This window comes from Gordionus sp. m RMFG-2023, chromosome 2, assembly GCF_954871325.1.
Source record: "Gordionus sp. m RMFG-2023 chromosome 2, tfGorSpeb1-WG-v2, whole genome shotgun sequence".
NCBI lineage: Eukaryota > Metazoa > Nematomorpha > Gordioida > Chordodea > Parachordodidae > Gordionus > Gordionus sp. m RMFG-2023.
Genome location: NC_088776.1, coordinates 40,374,072 through 40,399,328, shown reverse-complemented (window position 1 = coordinate 40,399,328; position 25,257 = coordinate 40,374,072). Strand labels below are relative to the sequence as shown.

Genomic DNA, 25,257 nt, shown 5'->3' with positions numbered 1-25,257 from the left:
AATATTTGATGAAATTTACTCAGAAAAATAAATAATGGAGAAAATTTCACATCCTGGGTGTGTTGATGTAACTAGGTGATTTTGAATGATGAAATAAATTTGTTGTTCATTTTTATTTATATATTGCAACTGAAGGGGACAAAATCAAAATTTTGTAAAATATATAACTAGCCTTAGGATTTCAATTCCAAAAATAATAAATAAAATTTTATAAATATGACGTTATAAAGATGAGTTTTACTTTAAAATTATTTTAAACGCCATCAGCATAAATGTGTCAAAAAATATCAAAAATATATAAGTCAAACTTTTATATTAATTATTATAACATATAAGTTTATTATAAATATTCAATGAAAAATTATATATTTTTGCAACCAATCTTTCTGTTAAGTTATTTAAATTTAAAGATTGTGTTTTCACTTGATTTCGGCTTTGAGATAAAAGAAACAGAAAAAAGAAATCTAGATTCAACTAACTTTTCTATCAAAAATGAAAAATACATCATGATTATTGACGCGGGCAGCAGTGGAAGCCGAATATTTGTTTACAAATATTATTTTCGCGTGCCCAATTCTTCGAATAGTGCTAATAATTCTAAAGAAAAAACATATTCGAATCTTAATGATTCAAAATTAGACCTATCTCAGAAGTTTTCTATCGATTACTTGAAAGTGGAATTGGCCAGGGATCCTGATAATTCGAATAAAACATTAGTACGAAAGATATCCCCTGGTAAACTTTAAAAAAAAATTTGACGATTAGGATACTAATATTTTAAACTCAATAATCGGCCAGTCGAATATTTTTTTGATAATTACATACATTACTTAATTATTTGATAAAAATTGGGTTTTAATTTAATTTTTTTATCAGTATAATGGTTCTTTAACTTATTTTTATAAGTTAATTATTTAAATGCAATGAATAAAGGTATATGGAATCAAATTATTGAAATTTAGTATAAATATCAGAGGTCTGCAGAAGTACTTTATTTTTAAAAAAAATTTCCACCTGCATGGGTTTTATATTTTCAGGCCCTGCTCAGATTTTTTAAAAAATAAAATCTTCAGGCCTGATCCGGATTTTTAAAAAATATATTATATGTATTTTTAATTTTTATAACTAATAATAACAATTTAAAATATTTGGTTTTAAAATATACCGCCTAACCCGGCCCGGGTATTTTTAAAAAGATTTTTAGTCACGACCCGGCTTGGGTATATTTAAAAAATCCCGGGCCGGGTCGAGTTAAGGGCCGGGGTTACAGGTCTCTGATAAATATATCTATAAAGTTCGACAAAAAACATTAATTTACAATTGTTATATTAAGGGAAATTTGCCATGAATGGCCATGTTTCTTTTTTGAAAAAAAGGTATTAAGATTTAGATTTATCCAAACAAATTTTATATGAATGCCTAGCCTGATTATTAATCTTTTAAATATAATTTGAATCAAAGCTCTATCTATAATATTTTATGAGCTAGATGAGGATATGTAAAAATTGTTTTTATTATTTAAGAATTTAAATATAAATATGAAATACTTGCAAACCTATCTTATATATTTCTTCATTTTTTAGGCGTATAAAAATTTAATTATACACTAAATTAATTAGTATTAACATCTAAATTTATCATCATCTATTTAATAATAATATTTTATAAATTAATATCTTAATTATCTTTTTGTTAAACAATCTTATTTCAATATAAAATTAATCACTATCTGTTTAATTATTTTATTAATTATTATCTTAACTATCTACATGTTAAAATAATTTTTCAATAATTTAATCATTTCATTCATGATATTTAATAAACTGTTGTAATATGTAAATTACTTTGTAAAATAGATAAAAAAAAGTAATATTCAAAAGAAGTAATATTCAAATAAATCGACTGTTTAACAGAAAAACGAAACTATTTATTAGATTATTTGAGTAAAGACGATGCAAATGAATGGGAAAGAAAAATATATATAATCGAGAATATTTTACTTAAAAAATAGGGGATCATGATTTTACGAACTTAATTTTTAATCTTTTAATTTTTTTATATTATTTTAATTTATTATTTTAGTTATGATTATGTATTTAGTATTTATATTAACTAATAAATTCTCAACTACAACTTTTTACCGAAACATTATGTTCTATGGACATATTCAGTCTACTTAAAATACAAAATTTTACATAAACTTAATTAAACAATTATTAATAAACAACAATAAAGAAATCCATTTTATTAATTTATAAATGAAACAATTATAGTATCTTTATTTATATACATAACAAACAAATAAATCATTGTTATTCGTACTATGAGCCCATTCTTCAGATTGCAAGCATTAATTCACTCATCACCTTACTTCCTTTTTGAATATGCCTTCTTGAATATTATGGAAAGCCACTCATTATTAGTTTTCTTTAGATTTTTCTTTGTTTTTTTAGTATTAGTTAATTTATGTTTTTTATATGGCGGTGAGGTCAAAATTTATGATTTCTTTTCCCTGTTGTCTATTTTTATATTATTATTATTATATAAAATTGAATTGGACTGGTTACATGATGTTAGGTTATATAACCAGGGTTACCATGTTTACCCCCATCAGCGGGAAACTCCCGCTATTTTTTAGTTTATACGCAGACATCTCTCTCCCGCAAATCTATTGTAATTGAAAATCTCCCGCAAAAATTTACCGCAATTATTTAATTTCTCCCGCAATTTTTTAAAACTATTTTAACGTTTTTACTATATAAATAATTTTTTATATTTTTAAAATAAATTTTAAATATTTATTTGAAAATGTCCAGTTTGTAAATTTCTTTCTATCCTGTTTTATTTTCATCCAATAATAAATCAACATCATTTCATTCATATAAGTCAGTACAGGGGAGTATATCAACATCAATTGCAATAAAAAATATTCTCCAAAAATAATAGATATTACAGATGCAACTACAGTGGAAATCGTATAAACTACTACTATGTAGTTAAACATTCACAGAGCTATATCATCACAATGTGAGTCTAATCTTTCCCATGATATTTAACGACTCCAATATAAGTGCAAATTTACTTGTGGCAGAACAAAAAATGAGCAAGACGAACACAAGTGTTTTAGTACCTTAATCCTAGAAGTCAATTCTAGACGATTTGAAAGATGGGCATCCATATGCAATTCTAACAGATGCAAATAATAAGGGAAATATTAAAACATTTCCTTTGATCCTTCACTATTTCAACAAGAATAAGAACATTTCAATAAAACTTTTAAAAAATTTTTCCTCTATAGTGACAAATCCAACGATGTAGCTAACCACATATTGGTAAATATAGCTGATTCAGGGTTATCAATGATTTGCATGTCAGCTTTCTGCACTGATAATGCCTCTGTAAATTTTGGCAAAAACCAATGTATATTTACCGAATTGAGGCAGCACAATAAAGAATTAATACCAATTGGCTGTATATGCCATATACTACATAATTCTTGCAAGAAGGCAATGAATGTACTATCTGTAGATGTCGAAATAATTGTGATGAAATGTTTTAACAAATTTAGTTCATCAACTAAAAGAGTTAATGAATTAAAAGAGTTGGTGGAGTGGTCTGACTTGGAATGGTGTGAGTTGTTGCGATATGTACCTATCAGGTGGTTATCATTAATACCTGCCATCGATAGAATATTAAAATTTTACAAACCCTTAAAAAAATTACTTCTAATAAAGATTTTGAAAGCTGTCCAAAATTTTTGAAGATTTTTTCGAGTATGAAATGGCAGAAGCATATTTGGGATTAGTTTCACATGTAGGAAATCTATTTCATGCAGTTAATATTCAGTTGCAATCAGAATATTCTTTATTAATAAAGATTCACAAAATCAGGCTACAGCTCTGTTCATCTCTACAGTTAAAAATTGATAATAAATTTTATGGCGCTATTGCTATAAATATTATATTAAAATGTTCAAATAATACTTTAATACATTTTTAAATGAAGCAGATATTTTTATTAAGACAATTTTAGAATATTTACAATCAAAATTTGATTTTAATAACTCTATTTACTAATATATAAATATTATGACCTTGGAACAGAAACTATCAATTGATGGTTTTTGTAATTTAATAAATATATTAAAAATACCGAAAGACATTGATGTCTTGTTTGAGGAGTGTAATTCTCTCTATTTTTTATGATTCGCCAAAATACTTAAAGTTAGATGGTCTAAAAGCAGAGGAGAAATGGGTAGAATTTTTTCGTAATAACAATAAATCCCGATGCATGGAAAAAATATGCGAGTATGTCTTCCCATTACCTCATTCTAATGCCTCATCCGAGAACATTTTTAGCCTGATGAGAACTGCCTGGAAAAAGGAGAGAAATCGGATTGCTTTAACAACATTAGAGGCCAAGCTAAAGGTTAAACAAATTTATAATATGTCATGCCAGGAATTTTATAAATATCTCAACGACGGTAAACGTTTATTTCCATTATTTAAATCTCAAATAATATATAATTAACATTATATTTAATTTTCCATTATTTTTTATTTACATTCGCATAAAATAAATATTTTTTTACATTGTAAATCAAAAATAAAGAGCATTACAATATCCTCAAACAAGACATCATTGTCTATCGGTATTTTTAAAATATTTGAACATTTTAATATAGTTTTAGCAATGGCGTCATAAAATTTATTGTCAATTTTTAACTGTAAAGATGAACACATCTGCAACAAAATTTTATGAATCTCTGTTAAGATTCTTCTGATTGCAATTGCACATTAACAGCATGTAGTAGATTTCCTACGATCATTCCTAAATAAACCTCTGCCATTCATTATTGAAAAAATTTTTCAAAATGTTAGGACAGCTTTTCTAATCTATATTTAAGAAATATATTTTTAAAGGTTTATAAAATTTTATAATTCTATCGATGGCGGGTATTAGGAACAAATCGCAACCAACATTGTCTGACTTAATTCTATAAATACACTCTGGTTTTTTCCAAATTCACTGAGGCATTATCAGATCAGAAAGCTGATATGTAATTTATTGATAATCCCCAGTCTGCTATATTTACCATTATATAGTTAGCTATGTCTTTGGATTTTTCACTATTTGAGGGGAAGAAATTTAATAGTTTAATTGTAACGTCCTTATTTTTGTTAAAGCGGAGGATCAAGGGAAATATTTTAATATTTCCCTTATTAGATGCATCTGTTAGAATTGCATATGATGTCCATCTTTCAAATCGTCAAGAATTGACCTCCTGGATTCAGGTTCTAAAACATTGATGATCCTTGCTCATTTTTGTTTTACAAAAATTCATTTATCTTGGAGTCGTTAAATATTATGGGGATAGATTCTACCTACATTGTAATGATAAGTAGCTCTGTGAATGTTGTAATACAAGATAAGTGATTACAATTTCCGCAACTGTAGTTGCATCTGTATTATTTCTTATTTATGGAGAATATTTTTGTCTTGCAATAAATGTAGATACACTCCCCTGCTCTGATTATATTAATGTGATTGAACTATATTAAATAAAATAATTATCATTGAAATGAGTACAATATTATTTTATTATGTATTTAAACGATTTAAACTTGATACGTGATAATTAAGCGCCTATCCCTATAATATTATACACACATACGGTAGATTGCGGTCTTGCGCGATATTCGCATAAAATATTGTAAAATTAAAATCGTTTGTTTTTTTATAAAATTTTATCTTGTTTACATTCTTTTATATTTAAAAAAGATAGTTGGTTTTTTTTTATAAATTAACATATTTTAATAAATCAAGATAAAATATTTACCCACTTTGCATTTATATAAACTAATTTTAAAAAATAATAGGCAGATAATTAAGTCAATTGGCCCGAAAAATTTTTTTTTTGGCAATTTTATATTTTTATCGCAATTTTCATATTTCTACCGCAATTTTCATATTTCTCCCGCAAAATACTAAATTTCTCCCGCAATTTGGAAATTTTGACCTGTTATTAGAAGTGGTAGTCATAGGGCTAGGAGTGGAATTTATTGAATCATTTTCAGGATCACAATTAGCTAATTTTCTCACTGCCATGTCCCCCCCCCCCGCTGCATACGCCAATGATTAAAATAATCTTAACTTATATAAATTTACCAAGTACTGGAATATTGGATAATTCTGACATATTATCATCATTGGATATTAAATAACTATCTTCAGTGAATATATAAGGGTTTTAGGTCCCCCAGGCTAAAAATCCATTCTGAATATTGGAGACTGTAGCTTTAGGAAGCTCCATTTTAATAAATGATTATATGTCATATATGGTAAATGATGTGCCTGTATGGTTTCCATCCAATTCTCAATGCTGTTATTATAAAATTTTTGCCCAAAGATTGATTTATTAAGTGGTTGTAGCTTGTGGGAGCAGTAGGATGAGCATAATTATTCCATTGTCTCTGCAAAAATCTATTGATCTTAGTGAGCAATGTGAACAATGATTGTCTAGTATTAATAAATTTTTATTTGTTTTGGATGCTTCTGTTAGTTTGCAAGAGTTAAAAATATAAGGAATTCATTTTTCTGCATCCACATAGATCCATTAAGTATATAAATAATAAACATGTACATTATAAAAACCTATAGGGTCATCTCTGATAAACTATTTGTATCGGATTCTTGGAAATAGTGAATGCTATTTCCAATTGCATTTATATTATCGGATTCTTGGAAATAGTGAATGCTATTTCCAATTGCATTTATAGTCATATAAATAGTCATTAAGGATCCTCTTTCACCTGAGGTTAAAAATTCTGATTTCTAGCCTCCTGAGCTTTGGTGAATATTAATCTATTTGAACTACATCCCATATGAGGATATTGCAAAATCCCTTTTCATAGGAGTAGCCAAAGGGGGGGATAAGAAAAATCACCCCCCCCCCATTCAGAGATTTATCACTTTTTGTTAATATCATTTTGAGCTAATAAAAAATATCCCCCTTAGTCTTCCCCCCCACTCCCTGACCCCCATAAATGTATGCATATATCCTAAACATTTGAAAGAAAGAATGTAAAAGTTGATATTTTTTTATAAAACTATTCATCATAAAATATACATTTTTGTATAAAAGAATTTATATATCCAAAAATGTTTTTTATATCAAAAATGTCTTTTAAGAAATGGAATATAAGCCAAAGATAAGTCTTAAGACAAAAGTGAAATGTATTATAATTATTAATAATAGATCCATAAAATTACTAAATAATATAATTTAAAAAATTTATAGGAAAAATTCTCCTACCCTCCTGAGAATAATCGAAACTAAGAATTATTTTTAAAAAATAATATTTCTAAAAAATTTGTAAGCAAAATTCTCCTACCCTCTCTCCTCTCCCTCCCCCCTTTCATATATAAACTCTGTATACAAATTTTAGAAAAAACTATTTTAAAATATCTAAAATAAAAAATGATACATTCATTTTAAAAAAAAAATAAAAAAATTAACCAATCAGAAAAAGAACTAATCTAATATTAATATAAAATAATAAACAGAAAAAAAATAAAAAATAAGCCCCCCGAAAGAGGCAGCAACCGGCGCTTAATAAAAGACAGGTGGTTGAGTATTGTCTGGCCAAGCAATGACTGGTCAAAATTCATACATTCATATTCAAATCAAAAGCTCGTGCAAAACAATATTTGATGCAAAATCAAGTGATGAATGAACTAATTAAACTGGCAATTGATGATATAATCTTTCATATAAGATCAACATTATTAATAGCTACTAAATTTAATATTCCTAGAACAACCTTAGGAAGAGCAATGAATAAATACAAAGGTTATACAAAAAGGTTTCTGCCATTTTATTCCTCCATTATGGATAAATGCATATATATAATATTAGGAAGTTTATCTTACATAATTATTATACACATCATACATTATAAAACATAATAAAATATCCATATATATAATCATTAGTAACTGATAATATAACACATAATATGTAAATAAAATATTACAATAAATTACTCCTTTACTACATTTTTCCTTTATTAATTGAAAGGAAACACAGCTTAATTTCTTTTAAAACATCCTAGTCTTTGGTCTCCATTTACCGCTGCCTTGGTAAGATTGATCTCTTCTAAAGTAACAATATCGTTTTCCTTGTTGATTGATCTCACCTAGAGTATCAATATCGTATTCCTTGTTGATTGATCTCACCTAGAATATCAATATTGTTTTCCTTGTTAATTGATCTCACCAAGAGTATCAATATCGTTTCCCTTGTAGATTGATCTCACCTATAGTATCAATATCGTTTATCTTGTAGATTGATCTCACCTAGAGTATCAATATCGTTTCCCTTGTAGATTGATCTCACCTAGAGTATCAATATAGTTTCCCTTGTTGATTGATCTCCCACTGGAATATCAATAACGATGGATCTCCCACCGGAGAATCGTTATCGAGCCATTATGCCTTGATCTCCCACCGGTGAGTCAATATAGATGGATCTCCCACCGGAGTATCGCTATCGAGTTTATTGTCTTGATCTCCCACTAGAGAATCATTATCGAGTTATTGTGCCTTGATCTCCCTCCGATGATTCAATATCGATAGATCTCCCACCGGAATATCGCTATCGAGTTTATTGATAGACATCGTACTTGAAAGGCCCACGAGATCATCATTATCCTAGAGCTGGCCAAGAGATCACTGTCATTTTTGAATGGCCCACGAGGTCACTATTATCTTAGAGCTGGACAAGAGATTGCTATCATCCTTGAATGGCCCATGAGGTCACTATTATCTTAGAGCTGGCCAAGAGATCTCTATCATCCTTGGATGGCCCATGAAGTAATCCAAATCCCTACATTGTATAAGAAGTAGTTCGAAGCCCCAATAGTTTTGAATAGGTCACGTGATTTGAGAGCCCAACATGCTTATATCTTTAGGTCTTAATTAGCCAGCTATATTTATAAGTATCCATTTTCACAATGTCAAAAAAAGCCAGGTTTTATCAGTAACCCTTTCCTCAATCCAAATTCCATAATCCATAAATCAATCTTCATGTTTTCCCATATAATTGTTCCAATAAAGTTCATTTCACAAAGAGTAATCAATTTCCATAAGTAAAAGATTGTACCATCATATTTCCATAAGTAATAGATTATACCATATTATCATATACTTCCAAATGATTATTAAATTATTATCAACAGATTTCTAAATATTCATAATTTTATCCTTCTCATTTTTAATAATTGTGTGCATTCATTCTTCTGGAATTTCATAGTATAATCAATTATTGTTTTTCATAATTCATATTTCAAGACAAGATTGCATAATAATAAATTCATATACCATTAATGTATTTTCCAAATAATACCATAGTTTATTACCATTGAAATGATATTTTCCAATAATTTTTCATAGTTAATTTGATAAAACCCAATGGTTTCACATTATATGTTCTTTTCCTTTTTTCTCCGTCGCCAATTATACAATTGGGTTTCTGCCATTTTATTCCTCCATTATGGATAAATGCATATATATAATATTAGGAAGTTTATCGTACATAATTATTATACTCATCATACATTATAAAACATAATAAAATATCCATATATATAATCATTAGTAACTGACAATATAACATAATATGAATAAAATATTACAATCAATTACTCCTTTACTACAAAAGGGCATAGGCGTAGTCATAATTTTCTGGGGGGGGGGGGGGGGGTAATTAAAAAATTCCAGGGGGCTTCGCCCCTAGACCCGCCCGGCCTTCGACAGGGTTACCTTAGTCTATATATAGTCCTAAAATATTTTTACAAGATAAGAGGTTATTTTTAATAAAAAAAATAAGCCTGAAACAAATATGAAATATGTTTTTATAAGTTTATAATTAATATAAAAGCATGGTAATAATTTATTCCAAATAAGTATAAGAAATTTATTTATAAAAAGTAAATAGACTTATAGTTGATATTCCTCTATTATATAGAATTAGTTACAAAATACTAGGTAAAATTCCACTTTTACAGGCATATTTGACAGTTAGAAAATATATTACAGTTAATATTTTAACTGTAATTTTACTAATCAATGCTCTTGATAATAAATATAGCAACAATCATTCAATTATTTAACGCCATCTATTTATTTTAAATAAAAAATGATGTTTAAAATTAATTTTCATATTATTCATCCCACAATGTCTTTAAAAGATATTTTCTGATGTTCTTATTAATATTCAGGCTTGTTAATCGATCCCTTTAAAAAGATCGAATCCCGATCACGATCTTTTTAAAAAAATAGGATCGAAATCCAGGATCGACCTTTTTAAAAAAAATGGATCGCGATCACGATCACGATCCTTTTCTTATTTAAATTTCTGATTGATGCAAAATTAACTAATATAAAAATTAAATAAATATGGTATAAATTTATTGTAATTGAATAATATAATATATAATAACAATTAGAATATATTTATTTATAATTACATTAGCCTTTAATAATAAATTTTTTTCAAAATTATCATCATTTAAACATCCACGTTTTTCATTAAGTACATTATTAAAAATATTCACTGAATCATGATTAGAATAAAAAAAATTTATTAATTGAAAGAGCATTTTGTGATGAATTTTTCCATAAAAAGGTATCGATTTCATTTGAAGGATCTGCATGTGCAGCGTCTACATGAGCGGGAGGGGTAGGAACAGTTTGCATCCTATTTTTTTGAGGGGGTATGGGGTAAGCTGCGCTAATGGGGGTAGGATAAATTTTTTGGGGAGTTATCTATTAAATTTTGAAATGAAATAAGACAAAATTTATTGCTGTAAAAATTAATACTTTTATTATAGATTTATTATAATACAATTCATCGACCAAATTTATATATTGCAAACAATCATACACATTGTTTTCCAAATAAACTATCCTTTTAAATGTAATTTAAAAGGTTTAGATATTTTAGCAAGCTCATAATGCCATAATAATTAATTCATTGTAAATAATGTAGGTTTTAATTGAATTTATTATCTAAAAAATAAATTCTTTATATACACAAAATATCGATAGTTAGTAGTAGAGATAGATTAATTTAAATTATCCTTTAGAAATTCTTTGAAAAGAGTATCAATAAATAAATAGGTTAAGATAATGATAAAGAGACACCGACGCCGAAGGCGGTGATTTTTTAGCGGGATAGGCAAAGGTTTTTGAAGGGGGTTTGCATCCAGTAAAAATCCTGTCATGTAGACGCTGTGCATGTGGTTGACCCTGTATATTTTCTAAATGGGCAATTAACCTTACTTTTAGCAACAAATTTTGTGGCAGATTAATAAAAGGCCAATTGAGCTTAAACTTTGGGTGAATTATTGATGCCAATATATTACTGTCATCATAGAGTGAAGGAAATCTATATTAATAAATGTTAATTAATTTATTATTAAATAAGTGTTCATTCATATAAATCAGGTATCTGCAAAAGTTAGCCCTTATTTTACAGTCAGGCCTGACCAATTGTATAATATTGATTAAATTTAATAATTTTTAATGCCTATTAGGCTCATTAAAATTTTACCAGATATCAGAGGCTTAGTAGACCAGACCTGTTAAAAATATTTTACTAATTTTTTTAATAAATTTTGCAGATATCTGATATCTAATAATATAAGAACTTATGAATAAAGGGTTCAACACAAATTTTGTTAAACATATTAAGGTATATTATTATTTATAAGTGGTTAAAAAGGTCATATATAAATTCTCTTAAAATACCAAATTTACAATATTTTATTCTAATATATGATTATTATAATTAAGATTAACACATAGATAAATATATTAATTATTTTCATAAATTAATAAAAATTATATTTTTAAAATAAACTTTTATATGTCTCTTTAAATTTGAGCTACTAATCTTTGAGGAGGAAATCTTATTTTTGCATAAGGAACATTTTGCATAGATCATTGTCTGGTTACTTCCATCCGTTACACATAGAGTAAATTACTTACGTAAATTATGAAATGGTAAAAGATTCTCATTCTCACCTATATCTACTGTCATATCAATAGTAGTACTAGTAGATGAATCATCTTCTAAATTTATAATGGAGGACATTATTAAAACCTAGATTTATTTATATTATAATATATTTAAATTAAATTAAATAAATAAAAACTTGTATTTGTAGGCTTTAAATTACTTCCAAAAATTGAAGAAATGAAATTTTTGAAATATGGTGGAATGGTGGTTGATAAAATATGATATAGATAGATATTTTTTTAAAAATATTATTTTAATTTAATTTTCAAAATTTTTATTATTTGTTGCTTTTTAAGTAAAAAATTAATTTTTAAAAGGATCGGGATAGAATATTTAAGAAAAAGATCTCGATCACGAGCCTCAATTTGAGGTCAGGATTCCGAATCCAAGAAAATTGACAAATTTAGGATCGAATCCAGGATCAGCGATATTTTGATTCGATCCTTTAACAACTCTGTCAATATTTTATAGTTTTCTGCAAAATATATAATTCGCTATATTGGTAAAAATTACTTGATTGTTATGATAATTGCTAAAATTAGATATACTGTAAATCTACGACATAGGGGAGACCAGGGCTAGTCGGCGCAATTTTTGTCAAAATCATCATAGCTCCGAAAATAATGATCATATAAGATCTTACAAAATACCAATAGATACCTTAAACATCTACCTATAAATATATACTGTTATATTTTTTAAATATTTAATAATTATTTTTCTAGAAAGGTTTTAGTAAAAGTCATTTTTTGAACCTAGTAGCCCCGAACCCGTGGTTAGTCGGTTCATCGATGGGGCTAGTCGAATCAAGTGGTTTATTAGGCTTCTTATGGGACAAAAAAATTTTTTCGCAGATACTTTATTTATATAATATTCTATTTATAATAATAACAAATAAAATAACAATCTTTTTTGACAGAGAACTACTCTACATTGACCAATCTTCAAAATTATGAAAACTTTTATAATCCTGTTACATATAATGCACACATCTTTTATTAATGTTTATATTTATTAATAATAAATTTACTCAAAATTTATCTAATTCTATATTTAAATATATAACATCATTTGATTTTATTATCAGGCTAAATATAATCTGATAACTAAAATATTCATGTCCAATAAAATGAATTAATTTGAATCATGTTATATTGTCAATTAAAATAGATATATATATAAATATTTGTTTGTTAGATATAATTCATTTTAAATATATTGATATTATTATCAGGCTAAAATTTATATGCTAAAATGTTCATATCTAATAAAATGTATTAATTTGAATCATATTATATTGTCAATTAAAAAAAAATATATATATTATATTTGTTTGCTAGATATAATTAATTTAAATAATTGATCTTATTATCAGGCTAAAATTTATATATGCAATATATATAATATATGTGACAATATATAATATATATTCACAATATGTATATGAAGATTTTAGTTTGCAAGATATTTATATAGGTCTGATATTATATTAAAATTGAAATGTATTATGAAAAATCAATCACATTAATAAATTTATATAATAATTATTATTTAATATATGACATTTATAAAATATTATATTATGATTATCTGTACAATATATAATATATTATTCACAATATGTATATGAAGATTTTAGTTTGCAAGATATTTATTTAGGTCTGATATTATATTAAAATTGAAATGTATTATGAAAAATCAATCACATTAATAAATTTATATAATAATTATTATTTAATATATTACATTTATACAATATTATATTTTAACCTGTAATAAATGGTATTTTTCTTAATGAGATATCATTTTCATACAGTTTTATAGTTTCTTCATAATCTTTTTTTAATAAAAATTTTACTATCTTAAATTTTGCATATATATTTGGGTATCATAAAAATATAATAAAAATTGACTGATTGCGCCTACTAGCCACGATTCTACTAACCTCAATGGTGGTAATATTACTAATTTAATCTTAATATATATTTAAGCATTATATATCAATCTGAAACTTTCCCAAATATTGAAATAGATATTTAACTTTTATATAATGTTTATTTTGTCATGTTTAAACTTTTAATTTTTTAATACAACCTAATAATATAAAGTGAAAATATTGTAATTTTGACGTCAAAAACATGTCATAACGGATAAAAATTTAAATAGTTAAATATTATAAATTATTTTCATCCCCAATTATGGATATTATAGTATTCTATTTTAGAACTAAATTTCAAATTTTAATCTTAACTGGATTTAAAATAAAATCCTTTGAACCGACAAGCCCCTTGCGCCGACTAGCCCTGGTCTCCCCTATAATATTCCACTGTTTGTAATGTCCTTTAATTTTTTATTTAATTTATGATTTAATTTTATCAATAGTTTTTTAATTATATTTTAGTTTTATTAAAATAAATAAATTAAAATTATTCACTTTATAAAAAATTATATTTGATATATTTTTAAGAATATTTCTTAGTTCCTATTATTTTTAGTAAGATTCCTTCCATACAAACTTAATATTTCTTTTTTTTAAAATGAATTTTTTTTTTTATATTATCATTAAAAAATAACATTAAAAAATAACATTAAAAAATAACATTAAAAAAACTTTAAAAAAAAAATTAAAAAAAATAATAGTCCCTCCCCCCCCCCGTTAAAATATTTTGCAAAATTTTCCAGGCTCGGAGACGGGGCTGCACCAACACATCCACAATACCTAAATTTAAAAAAATTGAGAAGGTCAGATCGTAATTCGGCTAATTTATGGCGGAATCGCCCTATATCTTAATAAATAAACGATAAAATGTTTTCTAATAACTTTAAATTATTAACATTTATAAGCAATCATATCTTTTTTTCAATGGTATAATAAAATAATGAATAACTAGATGACATTTTTGGTTATATAGAGTCCTTTTTCAAAAATAAAGGATCTCATCAAACGAAATTGAAGATAGCATTATATATTTTTTAAATTATCAGAAAATTATTTGTTTATAGTATCCTATGATTCATTGGTATAATTTGTACCAAATAAATAAAAGGGGATGGGAGGCTTTGATTAAGTACTATCTTGGAATATGTTACGACTAATTTTCAATCCTAATTTATATATTAGACATTATTTTTAACTTTATTAAAAACGAAATTATAATTAATTTGAAGACACAAAATGAAAACCAATTTTATTTTAGGGCTATCATCATTGGCAAAAAATGCTACCTATTCAGCGGAATACCTATTTAAATTGATAGATTCTGTCATGGTAAAAATACCCCTTAAAAAATATCATGATATCCCACTGTACATAATGGCGACAGCAGGCATGAGATTGGTTTCACACATGGAACAAGAGGCTATACTGAAAGATATTAGACATGATATTGCAATGAGGTATCCTCAATTATTTTTCCCAGCTTCGCATATCCAAATTATAAGCGGAAAAATGGAAGCGGTGTACGCGTGGATAGCTATGAATTACATACTTGGAAATTTCGATAAACATGCAAAAAGTTAAAAATATTTTTAAAATAAAAATATATTTCATTTAAAATTACAAAAAGAGGTCGAAGGAGAGGAGCAAGGGTGCCGGCAGGATTTTTGCCAAGGTCTATAAATATTCAAAACGTATAGTGGATATTTCGGTCAAAAAATAATTCAAACTATTTATTACCAGAGTATTCAAAAATATCAAAATAAAATCTAACATAAAACAATTATCAATTAATACAAATAGTATCCTAAATAGTAAGTAGGTTAAAATGATAAATTTGTGTAAAATTTAATTAAAAAATTTTTTCAGCCCAAAAATTATTTCCAAATAATTAATCACCATCCTAAAAATATTATATTATTATAATATAATGTAAAATATATGCTATAATTGCTTTATATAAATATGATTTTAAAAAATACAATTCCTTTACATTATTGAAAATCTTATACTTTAGATAGTTTACTGTTTTTATAAAAAAAATTCTGGGTGAACTCGAGTCTATGGCTTCAGCCCTATGTAAGACTTGAGAGCAGGAAAAGAATCGTTTTATAATTATACTATTAGAAAACAAAAAATATACTGAGGTATAATATTAACATTATATGTATATAAACTAAAATTTTATTTGTCTTTTTGAAATAGTTTTCAATGTTATCGATAAGAAACTTAAAATATCAAAGATAAGATCTACACTGTTTAGGATTTATTTACTAATATTCAAGGATATTAGTGTTGTAAACGCGTTTAGTTTGAACGCGTTCGTGAACGAAGTTCGTTTTTTTTAAAAAAATGGTGAACGGAGGTTCCTTTTATTTTTGACGAACTTTGAACGTGAATGCGTTCCTTTTTTATGACAAACGCGTTCAAATTTAACGTTCGTTCAATTTTATAAACACCTTTAATTTTTATTTATTTGAAAAATTTAATATTTTAAGAAAAAAGTCTTATATTTTATAATCAACTCTTTTTCCTTTTCACATTTCAATTTTTTTAACACACAAATATTATAGTTTATTAATTTGAATATTATTGTTTAAATTTAATTTAATAGATTAGCATAAGCATGGATATTATTAATTCATTATCATTATCTGATTCTGAAAATTCAAAATCAGATGAATTAACATTACCATGGCCCAAATATGATAAATATTTTACAGTACATCCTATATTGAAGGAACTAATTCAATACTTGTCAATGTAAAATGTGCCCAAAAAGTATTTCAAAATCTTCAAGTTCCAATTTAAACGATATTTGATTGTAATATTAATTATTTTATTTTATATAATATAATATAACTAAGTAAAATCATTAAATTTGAAAAAATGCATTTAGGTTATTTGACCCCAACAATAACGATAGTTATTTTAAAATTAAAAAAAATTAGTGGCTTAAATTATGGTCAACTATTGATAAACGCCTTATTAAATGGGATTAATAAAAAAATACTAAACCTATCACTATCAAATTAATTACATATATATTTTTTTAAAAGATTTGAACATATATATGAAGATCAATATGTTCTTTCTGCATTTATACATCCAATATTCAAGTTTCAATGGCCATAGATAAAACTTCCAAAGAACGAACCTATAAAAAATAAACTTATAGCGTTATTAAAAAAGTGCATTGAAAACCCTAGAAATGATAATGCAACTGTTAATTCCGAATATCCTTTTTTGACGAGTAAATAAAGGATGGATTGGAGGAGGATAGCTTATTTCAATTTTTTCAAGCAAAGGCAAAACAATAAATGTTTTTAATAAATCCCCACGTTAAAAAAGTTGTTTATTAATAATACCTCAATCCCCTCATCTGCTCCTATAGAGCGCGTTTTTAGTATATCGAATACCGTATTAACTGCCAAGTACTCCTGTCTATCCGATGAAAATTTTGAAAACAATTGCTAATAAAATTTAATAAGAAAAGTTTTTTTATAAAAAAAAATATCTTTTTATTCGTTATATTATATTGTATTTATAATTATATTATCAAAATAAAACTATATTATCAAAATAAAACTATATTAATTTTAACGTGGCTAATATATTGTGTTAACTATAAGACATTTTATTTATATTAAATAAATTTTAAAAAAAATTTATCATAAAATTGAACGAACGTGGTTACTTTTTTTTTGAAAGTGAACGTAAACGCGTTCGATTTTTTTAGAAATGTTTAGAGCACTAAAGGATATTAAAATATGTATAACTAAATATCTTTATTAATATTATAATTTTACGAGACGGCAAATCATAATATTTTAAAATTCTTAAAATGACAATATAAATATTACACAATTTAAATATAATTTTCAAGGGCGGGTCAGCGACTCCCTTGCCCCTTTCTTCAGGCGCCCATGAAGAGGATGTTGTAATAGCTGGAACAGTTAGGCTATATATAAAATATGAATTAGTCACAAATAATACTAATATTTCGCTATTGATAGGTACTGTGGGTATATTAGAAATGGGAGGAGCATCCCTTCAAATAGCTTACGAAGTTCCACATAATTATTCCACGTTTGTTTATAAAAACTCTAAAAATACGAGCAAAGAACAAGTCAATGAAATCGTTGCAAATTCTATTTATCAATTAAACTTAAGCGGCCGAATTCCAAACGGGGCTATCAAAAAGAAGAAATATTATGATGTTTATGTTAAATCTTTCCTAGGATTTGGTGTCAATCAAACCATTGATATTTATAAAAAGAGTGTGATGTTGAAGTAATGATAATATTATATAATATTATATATGTCGTAATTTTTAAAGGGATCAGAACTAGCCGGAATCATCATGGGTTTTAAAGGGATAACTAAAAAATTAAGGTTTTAAGTTAAGGAATGATAATACGGTATTATCACGTTTTAATCGTGATAAAGAGGAATTTTATTTTAAAAAGCGTTTTACGCGCGTTTCGTTTTATTTCTTTTTAATTTTATTGTTATTTATTAATTTTCAATGTTGTTATTTTTGGCCTTATGAAATAAGATATGTCTAATATAGGCAATCGATAGCTAATCAAAAGATTTATTCATCTGGAGCTCAATCTCTCCCCCTTAATGGGCGAGTCTAGGTCTGGGGGGTCAGGAATACTTTTATAAAAATAAAATATCGATATGGGTATCAAATAATAGCTAATTTTAATATCTTTTGACTGAAAGTCTTCATTCTTGGTCATGGGTATGACTTGGTCTAGGGGGGGGGGGATTTAAATTTTGTTTTTTTGATATGTGTATTTAATAAAAGGTAATTAAAATATTATTTTATTGTAACAATAATAATCACTCATAGAGGGCGAATCTAGGTCTTGGGGGGTCAGAAATATTTTCATCAACACAAAATATAGATGTGGGCATCAAATAAAAGTAATTTAAATATCTTTAGATTAGAAGTATTCATTTTTTGTCTTGATGGGTATGACTTGTCTGGGAGGTGTATGGAGGGTGGGGCGGCGTAAAAAATAATTTTTTTTGATATGGGTATCAAATAAAAGTTAATTAAAATATTTTTTTATTGTAATAATAATAATCACTCAAAGAGGGCGGGTCTATGTCTTGGGGGGCGGGCAGGGGTTAGGAATTTTTTTATCAACACAAAGTATAGATATGTGTATCAAATAAAAACTAATTTAAATATCTTTAGATTGAAAGTATTCATTTTTTGTCTAGATGGGTATGATTTGGTCTGGAAGGTGGATGGAAGGGAGGGTGTGTAAAATTTGTATGTGTATCAAATAAAAGATAATTAAAATATTTTTTTATTGTAATATAATAATCACTCATAGAGCGCGGGTCTAGGTCTTGGGACGTCAGGAATATTTTTATCAACACAAAATAACGATGTGGGTATCAAATAAAAGGTAATTAAATATTTTTTTATTGTAATAATATTAATCACTCATAGAGGGCGGGTCTAGGTCTTGGGAGGTAGGGAATATTCTTATCAACACAAAATATCGAATATGCTAATTTTAATATCTTTAGATTGAAAGTATTCATTTTTTGTTTTGATGGGTATGATTTGGTCAGCACGGTGGATGGAAGTCGTGGGGGGGGGGGGGGGTCAAAAATTTTTTTTTTGGATATGGGTATCAAATATAAATTAATTTAAATATTTTTTTTATTGTAATAATAATAATCCATCATACCGGCCGGGTTTAAGTCTTGGAGGGTCAGGAATATTATTATCAACACAAAATATCGATGTAGGTATCAAATAAAAGCTAGTTCAAATATCTCACGATTGTAATGATTATACTCTAAGCAGGCGGACGTCTTAGGTTGTTAGGAATATTTATATAAACACAAAATATTGATATAGGAATTAAATAAAAGGTATTTTAAATATCATTTGGAGGGTAAAAAATTTTTTTTTTAATATGGGCATCAAATAATAGGTAACTAAAATATTTTTTATTGTAATAATAATTAAACTCTAAATGCGCTCTAGGGTTTGGAGAGCCAGGGAATTTGTATTTAACTTTTATTTATTACCCATGTTTATGATTAAAAAAATATTCATTACATCTTAAGATGCCCGCTTAGCCTGATAAAATTAAAGAAGATTTTTTAATTACTATTTATTTAATACCCATATAAATTTTTATTTTTACCCCCTCCCCCTATTCCCAGATCAAGTCTAACCCTTTAAGATAATAAATACTTTCAGTCAAAAGATATTTAAAATACCTTTTATTTGATTCCTATATCAATATTTTGTGTTTATATAAATATTCCTGACCACCTAAGATCTCCAGCCTACTTAGAGTATTATTACAATCAAGAGATATTTAATCTAGCTTTTATTTGATACCATTATCGATATTTTGTGTTGATAGGAATATTCCTGACCCCCCCCCCCCCAACTCCCAAGACTTAAACCTGCCCGGTATGAGGGATTATTATTTACAATAAAAAATATTTTAATTACCTTTTATTTGATACCCATATCAAAAATATTTTTTACACCCCCCCCCCCCTAATCTACCTCCAGACCAAGTCATACACATCAAGATAAAAAATAATACTTTCAATAAAGATATTTAAATTAGCTTTTATTTGATACCCATATCGATATTTTGTGTAAAAAAATTCCTGACCCCCCAAAACCTAGACCTGCCCTCTATGAGTGATTATTATTATTACAATAAAAAAATATTTTAATTACCTTTTATTTGATACCCATATCAATATATTTGATAAAAATATTCCTGACCCCTCCCCCCCCCCCAGACCTAGACTCGCCTAGATCTTCTTATTTCATAAGGCCAAACAACATTAAAAATAAATAAATAACAATTAATTTAAAAAAATAATACCATGCGTAAAACACGTTTTAAAATAAGATTCTTCTATCATAGTTCAAACGTGATAATACCGTATAGTTCTTTATATTTAAAAAATTGAATTTTTAAAGGGATCCCTTTAAACTGTGTTGATCCCGGATAGTTCTGATCCCTATAATTACGACAGTATTTACCATTCTAAGGTAAGCTCCTTAGTCCAGGAATTATGAAATTTACCTTGAATGCCATGGAATAGCCAGTTGAAATAAATTATAAAAATGAAATTTTTATATAAATAAAATTATATGCCAGCATTTTTGAGAAAACCTGGGATTAAAAAACACCAGAATTGTTAAAAGATCTAGATACAAGTATCTAGATATAAAAATGTGGTATCTGTATCGGTATCTAGATATATTTTTGATTAAAATATCTGTATCTAGATATTACTTTAGACGATGTATCTGTATCTAATCCATTTAAAAAGTATCTTTTAACAACTCTGAAAAACACATAAGTTAGAATATGCAAATCAAATGATAAAATTCAATGAATTTATAAAAAAAAATAACAATTTAATATAAGGAAAATATGTTTCAATACAATGGACAATTTAAATTATAATCAGTTTTTTAAAGAGCTTGACATTTTCCAGCGTTGGATTTACTAACTTTTTCTAATTTGATTTAAATATTGTTTTTTTTATGAATTCAATAAATTAGTTTTATTTCAATCTTATTTCTATTAAAATTAATATAACCATCAGAATAGGGAAGATGGGAAAGTTTGTGGATATTTTGGTTTTTTTAATCATTTATCTTTCATGTGCTAAAAAAATATAGATATCTACAGATTCTCAAGAATAAGAATAAAACAAGTGGTGACTCGGTGCAAATTCAGGATCCCTGCTATCCTGTTGGTTACACATACAAGTTACGAGTTGATAATTCTGTTCATAATAATACAACCAATAAAATTAACATTACGGGCACTGGGAACTTTAAATCATGCCATAAATCTCTTATCCCTTTATTAAAATTAAACTCCGAATGTTCGTTAGAACCTTGTTCTCTAGACGGTGTACATCATCCAATCGGATTTTATGCTCAACTACCTAATCATACTTTATTACCTAAGTTTTATGGAATATCGGAATTTTTATATTCTCATGCTATTTTAGAGCTCAACGACATATATAATTCGAAGGCTTTTAAAGATAAAGCTGTCAGGTATTGCGCAACCCCATATAATCCAATTTTAAAGGCCTATAAAAAACATTTATTGTTGAATGTGAATAGTGCTTATGGTAAGAACTCAATTATCAATCAATGCATCAAAGCAGTTTGGATTTATACTGTCTTACATGATGGTTTTGAATTTCCAAAAGATCAGGTATTTTTATTTTTATTTAAATTAATACTAGATCTTATATAATTGATTATTGTTTAATAAGTCATAACAAAGTTAAATTATAAGATTTTTAAAAATCTTTTAATTTATTTTGAAAGATTGCATGAAAATTACAAAAAAATTATCAAAAATTGAAAGATTTTTGCTCAAAAACTCTGCTACAAATTATAGCAATTAAAATTATTTGAAAAAATTAATAAAGTATTATTTTTACACATGCAATGCATTTAATAAACGGAACTAGGGGAAAATTATGGAATCTGAAAAGAAACGTTGATTCAGAGAATGTTCCTGCAACAGTTTTGAAACGTTCGGAAAAATAATATTAAAAATTTAATTATTACATATATATAAATGGGTCATAAATATTCATTTTATATTTTCTTAATTCCAGTTTGCTTCACATAAAATTTTTATACCCATTACTTACTTTTATGTGATTTTAAGAATATGGATTAGAAAATAAAACTGTTTTATTATAAAATTAATATTGAATGATGAAAATTTTAAATAAATCATATAGTTATCAAGTTAGTGTTGAAAGTTGTCCTTCGACACTCAGATTTATAATAATAGTACCTCCAAATATAAATGATTATCTTTTAGAAAATGTCATTAATAATACATAGTTTAATTTAAATGTTGTTTTCCGAAACGTTTCGAAACATGGGATAAAACATTTTTTTTGGTCGGAACAGGGACTCACACCAGGTTCATAATAAATGGGTATATTGATGATAAATGAATTCTATTTTATTAATTCTTTGCCAGATGGAATAATAGATTATTGCTAAATATATATTATATTTTATCTCTATATATTAATTGATATATCTATAGGACATTCTAGAATCGGTGGACCTTGTCAAAGGAAAAGAAGTTAGCTGGACTCTAGGAGCCATTATTCATACTATATTATACGATTTATCTTAAAGATTAAATTTGGAAATGTAATTTTCACACTATTTAAAGTTCATGGAACGATTTCAATATTTAAAGAATAAAAGAAACCTATAAAAGAGTCTTCCATCTATTTTCTCAAAATAATTTTATCTTAAAAGAAAATCATACAAAATAACTCACTGTTCTATTGTTAATTCAAACACATGATTTCATGACAATTCGTTTTTAGTGTAAACTGATTTATATAAACAATTAACACTAAATTTTAATTGTAGAATATGATCGTAATGTTAGGCCAGGGAGTTTTGAGTAATCGAGCATTTCCTTGTCAATTTAATAAATATTTTTAAATAATATTTTTCTAAATTATGTGAATGAATAGAGGGTTCTTAGACATACATAAGACAAAAAAAATATTATATAAGTTATAAAGAATATAAAAATGAATTTTTATACAATAAATTGATGCAATTTTTTATTTTAAATTATGTGAATGAATAGAAGGTGACCATATATAAGACTATAATTTATTTAAAAAAATATATTATATAAGTTATATAGAAAATATAAATCGACGTGGTTTTATATATTAAATTAACGCCGTTTTATTCATTACATGTTTTCATTGGTTATCGTTTGTAGACCTGTGACTTGCCAGTTACTTTTTAATATATGAAGAATTCCACTGACTGGGAGAAGGTTCGTTAATATTTATCATTATCAAAATGGAATTATATTTTATCATAAGACCCTACATGCAAATCCGTCATGATGACATTCATAAGGTAAAAACCGTGCTCACATTCAGCAGTACTACTGTGTTAATACAATTTTGAAATCCTTTCAAATCGTGGGGTCATTTATTACTTTCATTATTATTATCATAATATTTCCTTATCCAATTTAGCGCGAGATCCACATTGAGCTTTAATCGGAAACAGTAATTTAATTTGCTCTTCCCCATAATTAGAGCCCTAGAAAGTATTTTTCGAGGCCCGAGGAAATTTTTTTTTGTCCGAGCCACATATTTTTTGGTCCAAACCGACTAAAACTATTTTTTATTTAATTTGAGTTTAACTATTATAATGTTTAAGAAACGATTAAAAATTATGTGTATTTATTCAGATATTGCCATCTTAAATAAAAGTATATCAAACTAAACACCCATTATCTAATCAATATAAAAGTAAGGTTGCATTTTACTTAATTTTCAGAATTGTTATAAGATATTTTAAATTAGATCTAGATAGATAAAATAAAATGTATCTAGATAAAGATAGAATTTCTATCAACTTATATACAAGGTTCGCGTTGTTCTCGAACAGAAACTTTTATTATGAGAGTACAAAATATGTAAACAACATTTTTATATTTTGTTCTCATTTAATTCGAACACCATATAAAAAAATAATATACCCCTATTTTTACATTTTCTTTCGAATAAATTCTTATTTAAAACGAGTATTTATTGAAAAAATATTTTTACATTAAATTTATAAGTCAAAAGTTAGCGGTATATCTATAAATTTATCTAAAAAATTCTAAATAAACTTATTTGCTTAAAATAATTTTGTGGATCAATGCTATCGTTTTTAATAATTAATGGGCGTCACGGCTAAGCAAGGATTTATATATTCCTTCGCATATAAAAGTATTCTTCATAATCTTGAATTGATATCTATAGATTTAAATGGGGAAAAATTAATATTTAATGAATATTTATATATTTTTTTTATATATAAGTTTTAATATTTTATATATGGTGAATTCCATATCAAATCAACCAAGGTTTCAACCCGACCCCCTTCAATTTTTCTTAAATTTTGTATACTGGTAGTATATACTATAACTAAGAAAAAAATAAAATTTTACCTTCCAACACTGTTTACCCGCTAAGATATGGCCGTTTAAAGCGCGGAAAAATTATTTTCAAATATCTCGAGAAATAATTAAGTTAGAAAAATAATTTAAATTTTATTTTGTAGCTTAATAAAAGTTCTTTAATATGACATAAAATAAATATGATGGACATTTTATTAATACCGAAAACCGGATGTGTAAAACCGGAAATG

At 26.1% G+C, this 25,257-nt stretch overlaps 1 protein-coding gene across 1 annotated transcript; it reads left to right on the top strand.

Annotated features, from left to right (window-relative positions):
* Positions 1–354: 354 nt before the first annotated feature.
* Positions 355–23,378, top strand: LOC135923849 (ectonucleoside triphosphate diphosphohydrolase 7-like). The gene is made up of 5 exons (XM_065458826.1): positions 355–735; positions 15,280–15,597; positions 18,035–18,311; positions 21,715–22,264; positions 23,123–23,378. The coding sequence occupies exons 1-5, from the start codon at positions 507–509 to the stop codon at positions 23,213–23,215; spliced, it is 1,467 nt and encodes a 488-aa protein (XP_065314898.1). The 5' UTR covers positions 355–506; the 3' UTR covers positions 23,216–23,378.
* Positions 23,379–25,257: the final 1,879 nt, after the last annotated feature.